The sequence below is a fragment of the Passer montanus genome, unplaced genomic scaffold (genome assembly GCF_014805655.1).
Source record: "Passer montanus isolate IOZ18808 unplaced genomic scaffold, ASM1480565v1 scaffold8, whole genome shotgun sequence".
NCBI classification, from domain to species: Eukaryota; Metazoa; Chordata; class Aves; order Passeriformes; family Passeridae; genus Passer; species Passer montanus.
The window spans coordinates 9205601-9227497 of NW_024373256.1; the positions used below are offsets into that span (position 1 = coordinate 9205601).

Below are 21897 nucleotides of genomic sequence, written 5' to 3' on the forward strand. Positions count from 1 at the left end.
GAATGCTCTGGTATTTATTTTACCTTGCTTTCTTGGAAAAGTGATTGAAACTGTAATCCTTACTGCATTGAGGTGGTATACTGATAAAAAACAGTGTTTTTCATGAATGATAAATCCTCTTCTTTTGTTCTGTTTTTGACAGTGTTGTATTGTAGAATGCCTTAAAGAACAATATGAAACTCTGCAGTCTCAACAAAATATGCTGCAATGCACTGAATGATTACAGCAATCCCAGTCATTGCTGGAGTTTATTTCTGGTAATAAACACTTCACCTTCTGTCTGGGACTGTGGTAAAATGAAATAAGTTTGAATGATGAATATTACACCATTTTACAGTCATCATATGTCTAAATATACCAAATAACTTTCTAAATATCCCCAAGAAGCACTGAGGGTGGCGTGGAGGTGACAATACTGTTCTATAAAGCTCATGTGCTACATCACTTCTCTCCAGCTGTATCTCCAATTGCTCCAACAATTAAATACATTGGGAGGAGCTTTGTAAAAAGTTGTAGCTGTTACCTTGTGAGCCAGAGCAGGAATGCTGTGAATCAGCCAGGCCTTTTTACTGGAATATGTGCACACTGAAAAAGGTACCATGGAACTCGGAAGGATCTCTGCCTGGTGTGAATAGTGACCACCAGGGCAGCTGGGGAGCCTTCCTCTATGGGACACATAAATGTATATTAACAACATTATACAGTTGGTATTTATGTTTTTGATAAGAGTGAAAATGTATTGATGTTGAATTGCTGTGAGATCCAGCACAGGCAGAGGAGTAAACAGTCTGCAGGAGTGTCCCCAAGTCCTCTAGAGTGTCAGGAGAGGATGGTGCCAGCTTCAGGCAGGGAGGGCAGCCAGTAGCTCTTGATGGGTTGTTTCCCACTTCTGTTTAATTTCTCACCCATGTATTCATCTTCTGATTTCACGGGGTGACAGCTTCTGCATCAGTCACAGCACAGGATGAATCCCCTGCTGCAGTTCCCTGTCTCCAGCTACAGTCTCTGGTTGGCCAGAGTGGGAAAGCAACTTTCACACAGCTGAAGCAAAGTAAGGTGACCCTACCTTCTCCTCCTTGGCTAAGACACAGCAAGACTTAGAATTAATAAAAGGGTGAGACTTAGCTCAGCTCAGGCTTTGTAGAAAAGTGACAGAAGATTCACTATCTTTGTGCTGTGCTCTTCCAGCTGCCTCGGCTCCAGTACTTGCAGGGCAAGAACCACATTGTGCTGCAGTAATTTTATCTGTGTCTCACAAGTATCCAAACACAGTCACTGCTGTCCTACCTGGAGTGCTTGTGACATGACTCAGGAAATCCCTGGACAGGCACCTTGCCTTGTGTAGGTTTGTTAGAGCAGGATGAGCTACCTTTCTGTATTGCTGTTTTTATATGGAAGGTGAGAAAGATTTGAATTCAGATAATGCCATTACTGTTTAATTTAAAAGGCCAAATTGTGGTTTTTAACAATGCTAGACCTTTCTAAGCAATGTTTCAGAAAGATAAGGATATATTTAGAAGATGGATGTTTCAATTTCTGGCTGCCCAAAAGTGACATAACAACATTATAAATTTAAATAGGATGACGATTTAATGGGTCTCCTAGAGGAAAAAAAAAGGTGTTTATTAGTAGAAATGTACTAAACTATCTGCATTTGACAAAGTGCTAATGGAGAAAATTACTTCTAGAGAAACAAATGAAAATGTCAATTAAAAAAAAGTAATGGCTCCCTAAGTTGTGGGTTGTAGTTTTGCTTTTGGAGATTTTTTTTTTTTTTTCCTGAAGAGAAGTGCTGGGTGTGTTTTCTGTGTTGTTTGAAAAGCTGCTGATTTGTCTGTGTTGCCTCAGTTCTGTGAACATTGGGAGGTTTTCTGGGGATGCCCCTTCTGTATCTGCTGCTGTACAGTTGTATTTCATTTAGGCTGGAAGCCAGTTTAATAGGCTGGTCTAATGCTTTTTCTCTATTATATGTTTTGTTTTTGCTCTTTATTTAGGGATTATTTTCCAATGAAGTGTCCACAAGCAGAGTGCCTGCAGCCTAAACCACCTGGCTTTGCACTTCCATATGTTCCAGGGATGTGGTGTCTCCCATGTCAGCAGAGACATTACTGGTAAATGCAGAACATTAATGAACTGGAAATTCCCTCTTTGCCAATCAGCTTTTCTCCCTGGTGATTGCTGTACAGTTGTATTTCATTTAGGTTGGAAGCCAGTTTAATAGGCTTTTTCTCTATTATATGTTTTGTTTTTGCTCTTTATTTAGGGATTATTTTCCAATGAAGTGTCCACAAGCAGAGTGCCTGCAGCCTAAACCACCTGGCTTTGCACTTCCATATGTTCCAGGGATGTGGTGTCTCCCATGTCAGCAGAGACATTACTGGTAAATGCAGAACATTAATGAAGTGGAAATTCCCTCTGGAAATTCCCTCTTTGCCAATCAGCTTTTCTCCCTGGTGACTGGGAATCCTGAGATGCCAGGTAATGTCAGGGTTTGCTTGGCAGGCACACTGGGAACTGCTGGGTGGGTGCCCTTGCTCTAAAGGATATTGCTGTGTTCAGCTGGAGTCTGCACAGAAAGGCTCAGGGAGGGCATGGAGAGAAGCAGCTTTTTCCCAGTGTTAAGCAGTGACACGATGAGTGAGCCTGCAGTGACACACCCACTTGTGCCATGACACACACGGGCACCTGGGCCCTGTGAAGCAGTGAAATGTTTTACTGCTGCTGTTTGATTTGCTTACATTAGATGTGTCTTCAATTATTTGTCTCACAGCAGAACAAAACCAGCTATTTGAGGATAATGTCTGGGAAAACCAGACACCAGGAACCAAGCAGCTGAGCTGAGGCAAGAAAGGAATCAAGCAGTGACCATGGCATAGGCTGTCTGCAAATAGGGGTGGCAGGGGAGACTTTACTTCTGCCAGTGTAAAATGTGATTTTTAATGAGACATCAGGTGTTTCATTTCTGTCTCTAATCTCTAGGAGCTGAATACTGTAGCTCTATAAAAATATTACCTCTACTAAAACCTGCAAGATGAGATGCTGGACTCAAATGCACTAAAGGCAAACAGAGTGTACTCATGTCTTAATGACTTTTAGGAAAGATTCGGAAATCGTGTGTTCTTAAATTTCTTGCTTGAAGTTGGCAAACCAGGATTTCTCTCAAAGACTTTGTTTTCAGTCATTTGCTTCATGTTCATAGGTCTCCCCCTCAGACTGCACTTAATTCTAGTAGTATTTGGTTACCTTCACAGGTTCCTCTGCTGTTCTAATGTGAATTTTTCTCATTTAATAAGAGACATTGAAGTTTATCTCATCCTTTTAGCAGCCTAAGAGAAACCAAAATGAACTGTAGTCACTTGATGTATTTTAATCTCTGTCCAGACTCTTGAGCCCACAGCAACATGAGGACTCCATTGCTCTCTTGTTTCATCAGCACTTTGAACTTTCAGTGACATCTTGCTTTAAAGGCAGTCATATGCTGACACTGACAGAGAGTTACAATTACCAACCCTGCTGGAGGTACCAAAATAATGTCCTCAACATCAAAAGATGTTGTTTTAAATTATAATTAGGGTCTCCATGGGTGAATTGTTTCATAATTTACCATATTTTATTTTTCTTGACATAAACAAGATGAGGCATAGTGACAGCAAGGACCTCTGCCATTTCAAATTAGTTAAAGCATCAGTATCAATTCTTAACTAGCTAATTACACTAAGAAAAGTGAGGAAACACAATTTGTCATTTATGCTGGTAAAAAACCACATTCTCAACTTATTGTTGTAACTTTTTACTACATACAGGAATGTCCAGCCACAAACTATGGTTAAATATCCTTCCCATGATGGTATTATATAGCTACAAAATGTTCTCTCATTTTCCACATGCTACTGAAAATAAGACTGCAGAAACATTCAGCCAAGCAAAAGCAGCTGGAGAATAAAAGCAAAATCACTTCCCTTCTGTCTGAACCCAACATTACCTCTGCTCAAGCTGCTGCCACAGGGCTGCAGTCCCCAGGTGGCCCTGGCCAGCTGCAGGTACAGCCACTTGCTGCAAGGCAATGCTGCAAAGGTGATTTTATAGTCTCAGCAGTTCCATAAATCAGGCTTGAAGGAGACTCCTTGATAAACTGTTGTGACTAAAATGTAATTAAACTGACTCTTTAGCAGAGCATTTCATACCTTTCACCATATTTAAATACCTGTAATACCCTCTAGGGAACACTGTTGTATGTGAGTACATACATAAACGTGATAGAATGCATCAATGATGCTCACTGGGTTCCTCCCTCTTCAGGTGCCAAAGCTGCACCAGCTCCAGTTCCAGATAACCCATGGCATGGATTGTAATGTGTTCAACAAAATACTTAAAAACCCCAACAGCTATGAGTTAATTACATGAAGACTTTATTTGCAACAAATTAGATACACTTGCTAAAAAAAGAGGTGGATTGCAGCATGTAAACTATTTTATAAATCTGTTTTTAAAGACTTATTGCAGTGAAGAAAACATACTTTTTAGGGTTTTCAATATTCTGTAGTATTCCTTATTGCCTTACAGTAAGGCACTCTACATTGCATTTGGAAATCAAAGTTCTCTGTTTGTGTAGGAATCAACAAGTGACTTCTGATTACAGTATTTTGTATAGAATATTTGTATAGAATATTTTCCCCATTCAATTATTCCAACTTCCACAGCTAGAGCCAGGACATATGCTAATTGAATGGTAGTGAAATTTCAAAATGGAAGTAGTTGTTTCACCTTTAGTTTCTGTCAGTGACATTTATATCAGCCTCATTTACAGACTTTTCATTATATAAAACTATATAATGGAAACTATAAAACTATATAACATTATATAAAACTTTATAACAGATATAACAGAAACCCAAGCTGTGACTGCAAACCAGAATGTGTCTGCTCTCCTATTGCTCCTGGCTTTGAAGAGCTAAGAAAATAAAGTGTGGGAAATGGGAGAGAATATGACACCAAGGTAACAGGATATGATCCAAAAGTTGCTAAAATTCAGCAGTAGTCTGCTGATTTCACATTTTTTGAGATTTGTTTCTGTAAAAATGTGCCCCATTCATATTGTCCAGGAGGTAACAGAAATTACTAAATTTATTGGTTTTGAAATACCCTCTCAAGTTAAAGGGTTATACAGACACTAGTTTCTGTGTAGTAAGAAAGCATTACCTAAGAGCAAAGAGAAAATTCTCAGAACTGTACTGTTCAATCACACATTACCATATTAGCTCTGCTCTTCTCCCATATTCCTCATAGGTCTCATTTTCAAAAAGAAAAACATGTCAACAACTTCCTTGTTATTTAGGATGACAACAAACTGAGACCTGTTCTGGGACACTGCAGTCAGAAATCTGTAGTTCTGCTTGGGGAAACTTCAGGAAACTGTTTACATTTATCTAACACAGAGAAATATCTTTTGACAAAGCCTACTTTTGCTTAGCAAGCATATCCAGCAGCTCCTTCTCTATGCCATGGCTGCCCAGTTCAGTTAAGCTGTAGTATCTGTGCACCACCTTGTCCTCGGTCACAACCACCACTCGAAGCCCGTGTGTATCCTGTCCCAGCTGACATCCTATAGCTGATGACACCACCATTTCCAGGCCTTTGTAGGACCCTCCAGCATTCCTGTGGTAATGCCCAGAAAATACAGCTCTAATGCCTGTTAAAGGAAAAAAAAAAAAAAGACAGAGTATGTATTAGCACTTTACAGGTGTCAGATTTACCTTCCTGTTTTGATGGCTCATTGAGCATAAAGTTAAAACTAAAACATTTACCCAAACTTGCATTTTAAACAAATAATTAGCAAAAAGTACTGAATAATTCTAATAGTAATAAATAATTAATCAAACTTTATTGTGCTCCACCAGCTGTGTTTAAGGTTACTGGGCTCCGAGTTCTTTATGGCCACTGCAAGGTGTATTTCTTGTCTCCCCACTCCTTTGCCTTGAAAGAAGGGACAGTCCAGAAGCAGCTGATTAAAATGAGATACCTGCCTAGAGAATGACAAACACAGGCTGAAAGGTGAGGAGAGCAGTGCTGTACTTGTCAATTAGCATGAAGAAAATTTCCTATGGAGAGCTTAAACCTCTACACCCAAGGCCAGTTACCTTAAAAAAAACAAAATGGGCAAGACAAACAAAAAACTTACATGAGAAGGTAAGTTGTAGTTATTTCACAAGACATTGAGGATATCACAGATGAAACCAGAGCCAGGTACATCAATGAAATCAATAAAGCAGAAGTTTTAAGAAGAGGGAAAGAAAGAGGGGGAGGCAGGAAATGAAAGGTTGACACCTGCAAGAGTCAGGCTTGGAATGACATGAATGAACTTTTATCATGTATGGGGACAAACAAGACAGGTTGACTCTGGTTCCCTCTCTATTTTTAATGACTTAAGGCTGTTCTGTTTCCTTAAAAAAAACCAAAACAACAACCCCAAATTATTTATATTTTGGACTTCATTGGAGTAAAAAGTATGGAGTTTTTACAGAAATTCTGAAACAATTTGAAATTAAATGAATTGTGTCATCCTCACCTCCAAACATTTAATTTCTACTTTTTGTTTCTGCTGTCTTGCAAACATAAACAAATGGGTAGAAGCTGTACTCATTACTCTGAATGGCCTTTTTCATTGTCTTTACAAATCAGGTTCATGCTGCCAAACAGATTATCTTCCCCTCCCCATATCTGATACATTTTAACAAAATGCTTTTATTACTACAAAATTATGACATCTTGAGTCTGAGTGAAAAAAAAAAGTAATCTTGTTGCTAAGTACTTCTCTTTCCTGTCAAAGTTTGCAAACCCCCTCAGAAGAGTTGAGAATGCAGCTTCCTCCCTGAGAGAGAACATTCTGCCCTAGACAAAGCTTCTCATTCACAGCTTATTCCACCTTCCTTTGCCATTTAGCCTTTCCAAGCTCTGCCCTTAGGTCAAGATGAGCAGCACACTGAACAGCATTCAGAGTTTGGTAAAAAAAATTCATCAGTTTTCTTGCTAATTTAAGGGAGTGTATGTTTTATTTTGAATGGAAATGTGGAGTTAGCATAAATAACTAATTTTACAAACAGGATTTGGGATTATGTTTTGGCATGCTTGGTCTGAAGTCCTTAGACCCTTGGTCCAGACTCTTACAGCTTCCTGAAGCTGCATCTAATGCTACTTTATACTGTTGTGAAACAGAAAAACTACTGGATTTGATGACTAAAAATACTGGAAGTTTTGTTGGCAGGCCAGAGAGGGGAATTTGTGAGACACTACAACCTTAAATGACATTTAAAAAATAAAAAGCCAACAACAAAAAGCCAAGCCACAATCAACAACTGATTTTGCCTTCAGACAGCAGAAATCCTGGAAAATAGCAGAGGCAATTTAAAGCAGAGAGCTGTAATGAGGAACATACTACAACTTCACATGGAAATCCTTATTTCACTTGCCAGAGAAAACCTTCCACATTTTCTCCTGCAGTAGATTTAGACCTCTTTCATAGAGATGAAATGAAAAAGGAAGTAGGTGAACCCATCTTAAGACAGCTGGCTAACATCACTCCTTTGCTTTTGTAGGAGTGAGTGATCTGAAGGCTGATATAAAATACATAAACTTGGCTCAAAGTACAGTTAAAAATTAAGCAGCTTGGAAAGCAAAATATAAATTATTCTGCTGTGTGTCTGGTAAGAGCTACATGGGCTTTCATATTTCAAACCCAAGCCCTTCTCAAACAGCAAATGAGTCAAGGTGGAAAACAGAGAATGAAGCCACCTTGTCACTGAGCAGATTATCCTGCAGTGGAACTCCTCCTCTGGCTGCTGCATGAGGTACACGTGTGAGTGACACTGCAGGACAGCTTTGGGAGCTTGCTTTGAGCCAGCTGCAGAAACCCAGCAAAACTGGTGAAGTGTTTTTACATCCTGGGAGAAATCCAGTTAGAGTTCCTCAAAAGGCAGTGGCTGAATACAGAAGTCAGTGATGCTGCTACTGTAACAAGGTAACAAACCTCTTCAGTATTCTCCACTTTTTCTGTGGGTAAGCAGAACTACTTTAGTCTATGAAAAAAATTAAGAACAAGTAAGAATCATAAACCCATAGTGAGGTGCAAACCCATGTGACACACATTTAGTAACAGAAATAGGTATTTTGGAAGGGAATTAAGTTCTCTCTTTTTACTGGAAGAATCTGTGTCCTAAAGTAGCATCTTCCCACCATCCAGAGAATTTGACATTTCAATTTAAAAGAGGAAAAGAAGCCAAAACTTTGTGTCATCATATATGTAAACCAAACCCTAAGTGTAATTAGAAGGACAGAAGAAAAAAAGGAACTGTAGTTATGCTAAAGAAAAAAACCCTTCCACTTGTCTCATAATTCAAGGAATGATTTTGAGAAACCCATCCTAGACAGAGATACACATCAGTAAAATATTTTGCCCAGACTTCAGTTTTCAGATACACTTTAGTGCTAGTATTAACTCTTGTTATTGCTGGGTTACAGGATGTTGCACCTTGGACAAGGACAAGTGACAAACAGGTCACTGCTGAGTACTGATGGAGGCTCACTGATGGGGTTTTCCTGCAGGAGCACTTTTCTGTTCCCTGAGCTGTACTGCACCCACTCTGTGAGCTAGCACAAGGAGGAAAGCTGAACCAGTCACTGCAATAATACCAAGATGACAAGCAGGCAATTTACTTTGCTCTTGCTTTTGATCTTTAACATAAAACGAATCTTAGAGATGTTTGTGCTCAAATTTAATTTATTAATTTCAGATGTTTTTCTGAAGTAATAACGTCAAGTTGCTAGCAACAGACACCCCCACCCCTTCCCCCCTACTCTCCCCAACTCAGTGAGGAAAGAACAATGTCCTGGCCTTGTTTTTATAGCCCACTTTAATGTATCCCCAGGTCAGTTAAATGTATCCAGCTATACACTAAAACATACAGTCCTTTCCCACTACAAAAGAAGAAAAAAAGGTGGAGCAGTGATTTGTGTTTTATCACTGGGTTCTTAAACAGCAGCTGGAAGAGGCATTGATATAAAAGCTGTATGAAATACTAAATAACTCCCATGTAAATAAATGTCCAAAGAACAGCACCTTCACAGGCATTCGTTATTTCATTTTTTATGAAATACACTGTTATTTGAATTTAAATGTGACTGGAGGTTTCACAGTATCCATTTACTAAAAAAAGCTGGATCCATTACTGCAAGACACTATTCATACCTAATGGATTATTCATTAAAGAAAAAATGGATTAAAATCAGAATAAAGTAAAAAAATGTGCAGATAGTTATGCTAAAAAAAAAGCAAAACAATCCACACATCCTGTATCTGTGATCATCATCATTTGATGTCAGACTGTGTAACAACATGACACAGATTACAGAGTATCTGCTAAAAAAAAAGATCTGAACTGCCAAATCAATTGTTTCATCAGGACAGGACTGGAAGCCAGAGATACAGAGCAGGCTCCACCCACTGCTGGGTACCAGGTCTTGTTCTGTCTGTGCTAAAACTTTACTTGAGTCAAGAAAACACCTAAATCCACTGAGCTTCATGCCTGCTACCAAACATGACTTTTAAGAATCAGTCAAGATGTGAAAAAAGTCAGTGTCTTTGTAAAAAAGGTTTAGATAAGGAATTGCTTCTGATTTTAGTAAACCAAAGCTGTTCTCCTGCCATGCAATTTACCATCACTTTCTGATCAAGCACAAAATATCCTTTTTAGTTCTGATCTGAAAAAGCTAAATCTGAAAGACAAAAAGATTTTCCTTTTCCAAAGATCTGATGGTAAATTTTTTCCCCCTTCAGAATAATGCATCTCTACTAAAGAATGAAATACCTATTTTAGTACAATTTCTTTGAGCCCAGAGCAGCCTACTTAGCAAAAATAATTAATGATGTAAGAACAAACCCAAACAAGAATTGTTAAAGAGTCATGTGATGAGATGTAATACTTAAATATGTTGATAAGCCTTAGACTTTTCATCAGCTCAACCATGAAAAAAGCATATAAACACTTCAGTTTTATGCTAATTCACAGACTGCATTCTGGCCCTTGGGGCAGTGGCTGAGGCAAGGCAGGAGGGGAGTGCTGGGGAGGGAATTACCAGCTCATGCAGTTCAGCATGCTGCCTTTGATGCTACCTGTTTCATAATGCAGAATCTTTACAGCACAACTCTATTTTAATAACATTTCAAACTAAGTTCATATTTTAATTTGGATACCTTTTTCCATGTGAAAACCACATTATGAACCACTTGATGGTTTCTACTGCACACATTTTCAAAAGGAAATTCAGAAGTGCCTCTGAAGACTTTCTCCCCTCTCTTTCATTTTCTGTCTGCTTTCTAAAGCCAGCTCACCAAATAAATAGTAGAGCTTCACCAGGCTCTTGTGGATTTGCATCTTCCTCACTTTATCAGCTTTGGGAAGTTGGACAACTTTTAGCAGCATTTCCCATCTTCACCGCTTTTCTTAACTTCTTGAAAAATTTACTGTTTTCCAGTTTAATTCAAGAAATACAGACTGAGCCCGTCTCTAGGCAAACTGCGTTGCAGTGACAAGGATGGAAAACAATGCAGCCAGGTTTACCTTGAAAACCCCAAAGAAACATGTACCTGAGAAACAGATTTTCTCACATAATCAGATAATATTGGGTTGTAATTCAGACTTGAACTAGTTTAAATTCCAGGGGTGTCTGACTCCAGTTTCTGTAATTACACTCACTTCTATGGCTTGATTCCAAAAGCCCCTGAATTCAGAAGAAGCTGTTTTCCAACTCTAGTTCCAAATGTACAAACCCCATTTTTGAGGCAGGTTTGCTGTGTCCAAAATGTGACTGACCTCACCTCAGCTGGAAATCAAACTGCTCAACCCAGCACTATGGACAGAGTAAAAATACAGGAAAAAAATTACCAACATAAAAATAAACCAAAGAAAAGCAAGCAGATTTTCCAAATTAGGAGGAGAATGCCTGGAATAATCAGCATAGGCAATCAGTAGCATGCTTTATTTAGACTGAGCCTTCAATTAAATAAATGCTTTTCTCAGCAAAAGCAAATGAGACTGTAAAAGGAGGAGAAGGCTAAATTAGTGCAATATGAATGACATAATAAATATGTAATGGGTACAGTACAGACCTTGCCTCTCTTCCCATGCTCTCTGTAGAGAATTTGGGGAAAAAAAAAGTGGTTCTGACTGAACTATGAAATTTATCACATGGTTCAGATTGTCACCTTTTGAGTGCTGATTAATGAACTATTTTTTACAGTAACTGCAGAGATGAATCCATGCTCACTGCATTTCATGTACAAGTTGATGGCTCTCCACCCAGACTGCAGGTGAAGTTCAAAGCAAACAAAAGGTGGCATTTCTTCAGAGAGCTGTGAAACATGAAATTCCCTCCTGCAGACCATTGTGAAAGCTGGCAGCCTTCACAAATCAACTGAACAAATCCAGAGAGGAATCACTAAATTGTATTATCTTGGTAACATTAATATGACACAGTAAGTCCTGGAAAGAAAGAAATCTTGGAGGTGGGAAGAGGCATGGAAAAAAATACCATTATGCACTTTGCTATCCTGTGCCCTTTACAAGTGTCTGGGGAGTAGGGGCAGCAGGACACTGGGCTATTAAGACCCTCATTCTGGTCCCATTACTCTGACTCTGCTTTTCAGCTATCTGTTCAAGTGTAATGATAAAATTAGTTTTAAATAGAGTTATGTTTATGCAAAAATCCCTGGGTCAGCAAACAAATCTGTTTCTCATTTAAGGACTGAAGAAAGAGGACAGACTAGAAAAAGCTGATCCTGGATACATTTGTCCCCTAAAGTGCAGGAGCTAGGGAGGAGCACCAGTAGAGCCAAAGTGGAAGCAAAAAGGTGGAGAAGCAGTTCTGTAAAGACATTAAATTGTATTGGAGCATTTGAATGCTATCAACACTCTTGTACCGTCATATTTTTCAAAGAGAGGAGAACCAAGCAAGTATCCAGGCACAGAGATGCTACTTTGAGATGTACACCCCCACACAGGTAAGAGTGCATAGGTATTTTGTAAAAGGCAGTGTTTCTGGCAAATACAACCATTTATGTCATATGGATAAATCGATCTTGAACATTTTCCCTGGAGTATCAGGCACAAACTGGCTTTTCTTTCTTCCTTTCACTTGCAGAGTACAGCTGCTGTCTGAAGTGCTGAACAACGTGGTCGGTTCAAGAGTAATACCTGTTCTCTCAACAATTTTGCACTCCAAAATGATGTTCTTTCAGCTTCCCTACAAGAGCCACATTAACCATAGGCATTTTTTGCTGCACCTTTTTTTCTCCCCTGGGCACGTGGTGTATCTCATCTTTTCAAGACTCCAGTGCTACACAAGGAATAATAATATTTAGAAGTCTTTGAAAACAAAATCTCTTCAGTAGAATAGAATTGATTTTATCTCATTGCAATTTCAGAGTGCTCCCACTGCCTCATCTGCCAAGCAGGTGTTACAGCAGCAAACAAAGATGTGAAAGCATCAGTCACAGCACTGTTAACTGCTCAGTGCTCAGGCAGCTCTCAGACCCTGTTATCAAAAAACCCCCAATAATTTCCCAACAGAGCACTAGAAGAAGGAAACAGTCCCACTGGTAAGTACTGGGGATCAATATCCTCTCTTTCATAAGCTTTTTGGTCAGCCCTCAGTAGCATACAGAACTATTTTGTGTAGCCCTTTTGCAGCTCTCTGTTGACCTTCCTTCTCAGAAGAGCTGTAGGAATAAAAGAGAACTGAGTAATTAGAATTTACATTGCATAGCTCTATAAGCATCTCAATAAAAATATCCCATGCACTCTTTGCAAACATTATCCTGCAAACATGCAGGAAATCTCTGCCTTAAATTTGCTTTGTACCCTAAAGAATCAGGAGTTTGGTGTGGCTGGTGGTCAGTTGGTCAGTGTAAGTAGGAGACAAAATATTATTTCGGAAAGTATATTTATGTTGAAAGTTTCTTTCTGTAAGACAATACTAAATAGACCTATATAGAAAAGGATTTTAGTGTCACTTGTTTTCCCTATATAATCAGAGGAGAAACAACAGGCACAGCCAGAGGGTGATTCCAGATCACCTAATTAGAGCACTGGTCTAAATAAACCTTTAGAGGCCCTGTCTCTAGGTCACTCCGTCCTTCAAGTTCATTTTTGTGAATGTCTCTTGTGAATGCCTACTTTTTTCCACTTGAAAGTGATGCTTTCTCACAGAGCTGACACAAACCCCAAACAGTCCTGGATTGCTGTGTGCTCTAAGGATCAAGAAGAAGCTTTAGTCCAGTGCATAAAACTGATTTAATTTTTTTTCTGAGAACAAATATCACTTAATGTCCTTACAGAGTATATGTATATTGTACTTGCTGCTAAATTTCAGAAAAAAACAACTAAAAAAAATCTATGTTTGTGTATGTCTATGCAAGACTTACATTACTATACCTGGGGAACTGTTCTTACATAGAATATATCAAATGTGGTCACTCTACCTGGGCCATAAGTGCATCATTGTAATCTTGAAAGAGGTTGATCTAAATCACTGAAGTTGAGAGTATTTAAATTATCTTAAATACTGACATATAAGCAATGAGATTACTCACTCAATGTATGGGCTTTGCCAAAATCGAGGTCTCAATGGCAGGAAGATGAAAATATTACTCCCTTGTCAACTCTGATTACACAACAAAGAAAATAATGAAACATAGCATATGTTGTCTGGTAAATTTTAGAAACAACAGCTTTCAACACTCCATGCTTTAATTCTGTGCTCAAATATATCTCAGCTGTGGATGTTCTGAGAGCTTCTTCTTCTTTTAACACTGCTCTCCTGTCACAACATTTCGAAGAGGAGAATGTAGATATATCACACTCTTTTAATGAGTAAAGGTGTTAGAAGTTACAGCACCTCCAGTCACAAATATAATGAAAAAACACACCATTTAATGAAGTTAGGTTGGTATTTTTGCCCCCATGTGCATATTAAATACTTTTAACCACATCTGAAAAATTGCTTTGAAGACACTTGGATGAATTTAAAACTTTTTAATTAAAAGAAGCTGAAGACTGTAGGGAATTTCCTTCTGTATATTTCTATCTCTGGTTTAGTTATTTTCTCTAAGATGCATCATCTCTCAGCTACATAGACCACATATTCTTAATCTAACTCTGAACAAGATCTCTTTTCAACCCTGTTGGTGAAAAACCATCTATTAATTTAGGTTTTATTCAACAGAGCTCCTAAACATCTTTAGACATTTGCTTAAATGCTTTAGTTGATTTGTGCCATTAAGAAACATTTATTACTATATTGTATTACCTAATGAAAGTAATGCTCAGTGTGTCAGTGATGGTTCTAAGGACAAAAAGTCTTTAAAAGATTGTATAGAGCTCACCAAAAATATGCATACTTTTCAGGTCATAGAAAAAAATATTTAATGTCCTAAGAAAATTTTACTGGAATGAGATATGTGAGCAAAAGTAGGTCTTCTATTACATAAACTGCCTGATTTGAAAACTTAATTTGCTGCTTATATTTATCAAAGACATATGACTTGCAGACCAGATTTTTGGCTAGACCATTACTACGTCTTTATTTTCCCTACAATGCTATGAGGAAGCCTATTTATATCAGCACTGTAAAATCCTTAAAAGCTGAATATGCATTTCATGCAGCAGAGTCGAGTGACTCCAGCAGATCTTACAGATGAGAACGTCAGGTCAGCTCTTTCACAGTTCCTGCACACGGGTTTTTTCTGTACTTAACGTCTGCATGCAGGAGAGACAGAGCTTTGACAACTTTGGCTTAACTTGCAGAAGTTATACCAACACACCTTCACAAAGGTATCTCTACTTAAATGCTCAACTCTGCTCTCAGCTGAGCTGGTTTTCACTGTGACCGAAACCACATTTTCAAGGACAACAGTTCTTATAATGCATTTAAGAAAACCATGGTCTAGCAGGATTTCTTACACATGCAGCTTACAAGTATGGTTTAACTTTGCACAGTAGTAATACATATTTGTAAGTGCCAGATTTTCAATTATAAATATTTATCATAAGGACATGATTTTATCTTTAATTAGCCCAACTGTTAAGGACACTTCTAATGTGAGAAATGTAATTCAGTATTTCATACCAGATGTAGCCTCTACAGCTAGTCTTTTATCTCTGCTTGTAATGAGCAGATACTTACACCAAAACCATTATGTAACATGGGGGTGATTAGAATACAATAACTACAGAAGATCTGGGCTTTGGAATTAAAATAATAATTTTCTGAAGTTACACACCTCAGTTTAAAGCACCTGTGACCATATGACCAATATGACCATACTTTAAATATCTGACTATTTCCTACACAATCCATATGAATTTCTTTGTTCTCATAAAGACCTGCATTACTAGATTATCTTTGCTGTCCTGTACCTCTCTAACCTGCTGAGTTATGCCTCCATGTTTGACACTTCTAGAAAAAGTATAAACATGATAACTGGGGTAATTCCAGGTTTGTCCTGTGTTATAAACACCTGAAATATGATGTCCATCTAATAATGCCAAACACCCTAAACTATGCATGTTACTGACATAATGACCCAACAAACATGGTTACAAGCCCTGAAACAGCAAGAGGCAGAAGGAAGGAAGGAAGGACTGGTGACAGGTTGGGGGAGAAGAATAGTGGCAGCCTGGTGGTCTCCTGAAAAGGCACACTGACTTTGTTTTTCCAGAATAAATAGTTATACCAAACTTCTAAATTAAAAAAAACCCACCAAAGTATGTTGGGATTTCATTTGCAATGTTCTGGGTTTTAATCCTCCAAGAATGTATGAAATGAACTGGGGGAAAACCAGTTTCATGTCTAATCAAGCTAAACTTGATTGTTCTTTGGCAAAGCAGAGGTCCAGAAAGCAAGTGGTGTCCTTGCATCTCTGTGCCTCTATGCCACCATGCCAACAGTCTCTCTGCAACCCACTGAGACCTCTGTGGTCTCACAAAAGCTGCTCTTAAACACAATAATAAAATGGAAACAGAACACACCTGTTACTAAGGTAACTCTGAGCCAACTTTTGATTCAGCTCATTTTTCTCAGCAGTCTGAGTTACTGAGCTGCTTGTTCTCTGTATTCATTTCAGGAGCAAAACGTTTGATTACTGGCTTGCAAATGTTACCTATTGACTCAGTGTATAGTAACGAGCATGCCAAAGATCTGTGTTTAAACACACTCATTAAGGAACCAAACAACTTATTAGAGATGGGAATGAGGGACACAACGAGAAATTATGGAGGGAACAAAGAGGTGGCACAGAAAGGAGTTTGGGAATTTCTTCCCTAGAGCTGTATTGCTCACTTTCCATTCCATACCTTTCCCCCATCATTTGAAGCCTTCCCAATTTCTGGTTAAGCCTCTGGACACCCTTCTAAGAAACACCACAATGTAACAACAATGTTACAATGATAATGTTCTTTCACCTCTTGATGAATAATGTTCTCAGTTGTCAGTAAACCAAATGGATGGCAGAAAATCCTAGAAAAGAACTGTCTTGGTTCCCACACTAATTCCAGTTTCCTGGGATACACCCATGAACTAGGATGTGCTGCAGCCCATGGAACACAGGCAGCCACAGCTGCCCAGCTCTCCAAGAGCAACACTTCCCACTATATTAACACTAAGACAAAAATGAAAAAAGATGACATGGTCTCAGCATGTCTCCTTATGGGGAAAAAACCCCACTTGTAAATCTTGAATCTTCAAATACATCAGCGCCCTGGAGAGCCCTCAGATAGCTGTGAATTTTGGCCCCACTGATTGGAAACAGTAGGAGATTGAGAGCTTGGAAATTACGCTGAGTTGGATGAGTCCAGGCTTAACAATTAGATGGTAAATTGGGAATGAGATCATAAAAAATTTGCATTGTTCAGTAATCCAAATAATGTGCTCTCTTATAGATACAGAGAAAATGACATTCTGATGCAGCGATGGCAGGAAATTTTGAGAGACTGGCACACTCCAGGAACATGAAGACAATTACCAGAAACAATGGAAACAGCATGGAGGAGTAGCTGTGTACTGTGTCTGTCTCCATGGCGCTCAAGTGGCATCACACAAAGCTGAGGGATTTGGTACAATTACTCATTTAGCACATGCTCCACCTGCCCTTCATCCCAGACATGGCCCCTATTAGAAGCGGATGTGCAAAGGATTGATTTTAGCAGAGCAAGACTTGTTTTAACACTGAATAAATCTGGGGTGCATTACACTCTTGGTTTAAAATTGGCTCAGTGTGGGAGAAAGCAACCTCCAAGGTAATTCTGAATTCTGTTTCCATGTTTTATGTAAAACATAAATTCTGTATTTTTCTCCTATGGCAATACCTGATCTTTCCTCTGTAGGCAGGAAAAACTCAGGTTGTCTTGTATCTGTCAGTACTTGCAAAATGGAAACCTTGCTATTTATGTAAAGGAACTTTTAATGTTTAGCTTTTTACTTTTCGTTCAAAGTTTTAAATTTTGTTTGGTACTTTTTACAGGTGAGTAGATTCAGTTGATAATTTTGATCCATGGGAAACAATGAGGTTTATAAGCTGTATTCAAAAATTCTTTGGAAACAGTACCATTTAAGTTAAATGTATTTTGTCTGGCAGCAGAGACATTAACAATTTGAAACAAAAATTCAAGAGTAGGAAAGTTTGAGAAAATACCTGCTTTATGAAACTTTTCCATTATCTCCTGACGAACTGATTTTCCCAAGTTGAAGTAATCGTCATCTTCATCAGGTTTGCTCAGAAACAGAGGGATGTGCTGAAATACAATTATATGCTTGCATTTCTGGTTTGCAGCCACAGCCAGCTGCTCATCGAGCCAGGCATCCTGGGCTTGCCTTAACTCAGGGCACTTGGAAGAATCAAAGTATAGCTGAGAATTCAACACAAGAAAGAAAACACCTCCAACCCAAAAGCTGAAGTAGTCATCTCCCCAGTTCTGGCAATAATCATCTATGGTTTCTCTGGATGGAGTATTGCCAATGTCATGGTTCCCACTGACGAATACCAGTGGTATGTCCTGGTCAGTGTTTTTCAGAACATCCTTTAAATCTTGCTCTTGGTTTTTTTTCCATCGGGTTCCTAAAGGAAAAAAAATACAAAACATTTGAGTGTTTATTGTTTTTTTTCTCACCTTCATTGTTAGCTTTTGTTTATGGAACTGTGCATAGCAAGAAAATATTGTGTATTAGATGTGATCATGAAAATATCTCCACTTTATCCCTGTACCTCCACCCAGCCCTGTCCCTCCCTTCCCAAGGCCAAGCCATTTGCAGTAGCTGGCCTGGAGGCAGGCTCTGGACAGGACCAGCAGAGAGCACAGCAGAAGGTGATGCCATGGTCACTGCTTTGCACCAGGAGCTTCAGCTGATTCTTTTCATCTACAGACTCATGATGTGGTGAAAAAATGCAGCAGCCTAGGATGGTGTAACAGCACAAGGGTAAAAACCAGACCAACTTCTGGTTTATATTTTATGGCTGTGCAACAAAATTAAGGGTTGTTGGTTCTTTTTTTTTTTTTTCATTACAAGAACTATTTTAACAGCAAAAATTTATATCAGTGTCTTGTGACAACTTATTTATATGAGTTTCTTTTAATAATAAGAATGCCATTAGATAAAAAGAAATTAGTTGTGTACTTTGCTATTTTTCCCTGCAATTCATTTGTATTAATATGCATATTTGTACAGGTACTCTTCTGGATGTCAGGAATTTGTCCCAGCCTATGAAGATTTATTGTATTGACAGACTGATTTACAATCACTGAAAAAATTTAGAAAGAAGTTTTAAAAGGGTAGTTATTTTCTTCTAATGATTATAGAGGTTTTCCTATGTTTTCTAAGGACTAATTTTTAACTAGAGGTCATTGATATGATTATTATTAATTAATTAAATGAACATGTATAAATTGGTTTTGCCCTGCAATACATAACACACATCAAGAATGGGCCCATTTAACAAATAATAATTCCATTTTTCAACCAAAAGCTGTAACAGGATTTTTACAAGAACTCTGTATTCAGGTTTCTAACATACACTTGCACACAGGTCTGTGCCAATCAATCATCATGTACTTTTAAATTGTGTTTTACTTTCCTGACTACACACATACCTTATACACAGAAATGCATAAATGGGTTCCTGTATTGCAATTCCTGTTTCTATGAGATAAAAGGGGTTTCTACAATTTCTTCAAAATACTCATGATGAATATGTTGACAAACACTGAGCCTTATTAACAAATATTTTGTTTTACATACCCTACAGTTACAGGCTTTAGTACCACCTTATTGCTGTTACCAGAATTTACTGGTATACAGCTCTATAAAAATTCTGAGAAAAAACCCCCATATTAGATATAAATTGTGTCTAAATGTAAGGACATTGATATGAGGTGCATTAAGTCAAAATCCACAGCTCTCTTGGGTTTAACTGCTGCAGAGGGTAGAAAGTTATTGTAGGAAAATATCTGAGTAACTTTACAAATACTGGGCATATGATAGCCAGGGGAGTCTAGAAAGTAGTGGAGAGCAGATCACTTTTTGAGGTATATTAATGGTTGGTTTAGGCTGTTCTTGTTAATCCCAGAAAAAAATCCAGGGCAAATAACATCTATATTACTTGGAGATGCTGAATTTTAAAAAATAAAACAAAAAATTCAAATAAACCTGGCACACTGTTGTCCACAGGGTAAGGAACCTGGCTGAGAGTGCTGCTTTTACTGCCACTTCCCATTTTCCTATGGAAAGAGTTGGAAATTTCAAGCTCTAAATATGAAAATATATGGGGAGGAGGGTGGGAAAATGCAAGGGGGGAAGGCTCTGTTCAGATCCATGTAAACACATTACACCATGTTAAACTCCATGCTATCACTTTGGGAAATTTAGCTAACAGTTGCAGAGTATAAAGACATTTATGCAAAAGTTACAGAAATAATTTGCAGAATTATGTATACCTCTTCCCAGCGGTGAAATTCAAGCTCTAGAGACTAACACTTAGATTAGATTTGTCGACAGCAGGGCACTGATTCCCTCATTTAATGAAATATTATTTCTATAGCAACAGAGAAACATATTCAGTGTTTATTGCAGAAAACAGATTGCTCAAAATGGAAAACAAGGTCTCAGCCCAAGAGCCTAGGAAATCCTACTAAGAAGAGATTGATTTAGAACAACTACATCTTGGCTTGATCTTCTTGGCAGAAGGTCAAAACAACTTCAAAAGAAGAGAATTCCACAGAGAGAAAAGTGGGAAAAAGTGGAGGAATGTCTCAGGACCCCTTGGTCAGTGCTGGAGAGCAAGGGCTGAGATGTCCCACTGGCCCTGAGCTGCAGCACCACAACACAACACAAATGTGTGCCACAAGGAGCCCTCCTGAGGCACCTCCCTGACTTCACATCTCTGAGGTAGGGAACAGGTAAAGACGACAAAGACAGTGGTAAAGAAGGAAGCCACTGGAAAATTAAAGCAGTCCCTGCCACAGCATAAAAAATATCCTTTTAATCTCAGGCACAGAGCTATAATATCTAATTATTCCAATTTTTATAAAGAACATTTCTGTTTGATGGACATGTATTTCTTTGGCTTTGACAGAGCTTTGTTGTAGGTGAATAGTAAAATAATATAGTGCCAAAAGGCAATATGAAAAAAATTATTCGTGAAGTGCCAGGGTAGATGTAACTGAAATAAATTTCTGTGATGTTTATCCTGGCATCATCTGCAGTGACATTTTAAAATTCCAGGCCACAATTTTCTGTCTTCATGCTAGGTTGTGTAAATAAAGTCTTGCTCTGAGATAAATTATTTCACAAATTAATAGCCCACAAAGGGCAGCTTGGCTTTTATGAAAAACATGAAAGTGGGAACTGTTGCTGGTGCAGTTGTGTGCAATTTTCCACAGCTTCCCAGCTTATCATTTTTGAAAGCTGAGTGATGTGAACAGGAGCAGGAAGGTGCAATGTCACCATGCCTGTTGTTTTCTGTTGTATATCCCTGTTTGCCTCAACAGCTCCAGAGTTCTGTCCTGCACTGCTTAAAGGAACCAAGACAACCAGCCTTCTTCACACACACTGAAAGAACAGATTTCAAGACAGTACTTTTACACCACTTTTGCTAAAGCTGTATTCAGTCAGCAGAATTACAGATTATTCTGACAAAGAAATAATCCTTTAGGTACTAATCCTCAGTTACAATTTCCTTTGGTATTCCACAGAAGGGTGCACCTTCTAAGATCGGGTTGGGTTTAATTTTTGTAAGGCACCAGCTATGAAAAACAACTCAGAGCATTGTTTCTCCCCAAGCTGTATCTGCAATGCTGATGGCAATTTTTGTATAACACAATCCTTCCCATACAGTAACCCCCAACAACACTGTAACTTTTCCTCCAGAAGTATTCCAAATGAAAAAATATCAATTAATTAATAGCACCAGTTTTTCTACTGACATGAATCAGGAGGGTGAAGGGGAGGGGGTTACAATGGCATTATGAAGTGGTACCCCCAGGCATTCCTGGCTTGGTGTTAGGTGAAGTCTGAGTACTCCCCCCAAGGCAAGAGAAGCCTTTAGCTCAAACATCTTCAAATAATTTAACAATTTTCAAAAATGTGGTACAATAATTTCCTGGATTTCTCATTATTTGGTCTCAGTATTTTAATGGATCTTAAGTGTCCCAAACTTAGAGGAGCTGAAAACACATTGTTTTTTTAATGGAAAGCACAAATTTTCAGTTTGAAGAAAAAAAAAAGAAAAATCAAGTTTTATGCCAGCAACACTCTTGAAAGGCCCTGATATGACAACTGCAATCTGTTTAACATTTA

The 21897-nt window shown here is 38.4% G+C and overlaps 1 protein-coding gene across 1 annotated transcript in view; it reads right to left on the reverse strand.

Moving 5' to 3' along the window:
- Positions 1-4386: 4386 nt before the first annotated feature.
- Positions 4387-21897, reverse strand: part of CPPED1 (calcineurin like phosphoesterase domain containing 1) — a 37248-nt gene continuing 19737 nt past the window's right edge. The window contains exons 3-4 of the mRNA XM_039732329.1: positions 17741-18163; positions 4387-5689 (exon numbers count right to left, since the gene is read on the reverse strand). Of these exons, the coding sequence (XP_039588263.1) occupies positions 5457-5689; positions 17741-18163 (656 nt within the window). The 3' untranslated portion in view covers positions 4387-5456. The remainder of the gene's footprint in view (positions 5690-17740; positions 18164-21897) is intronic.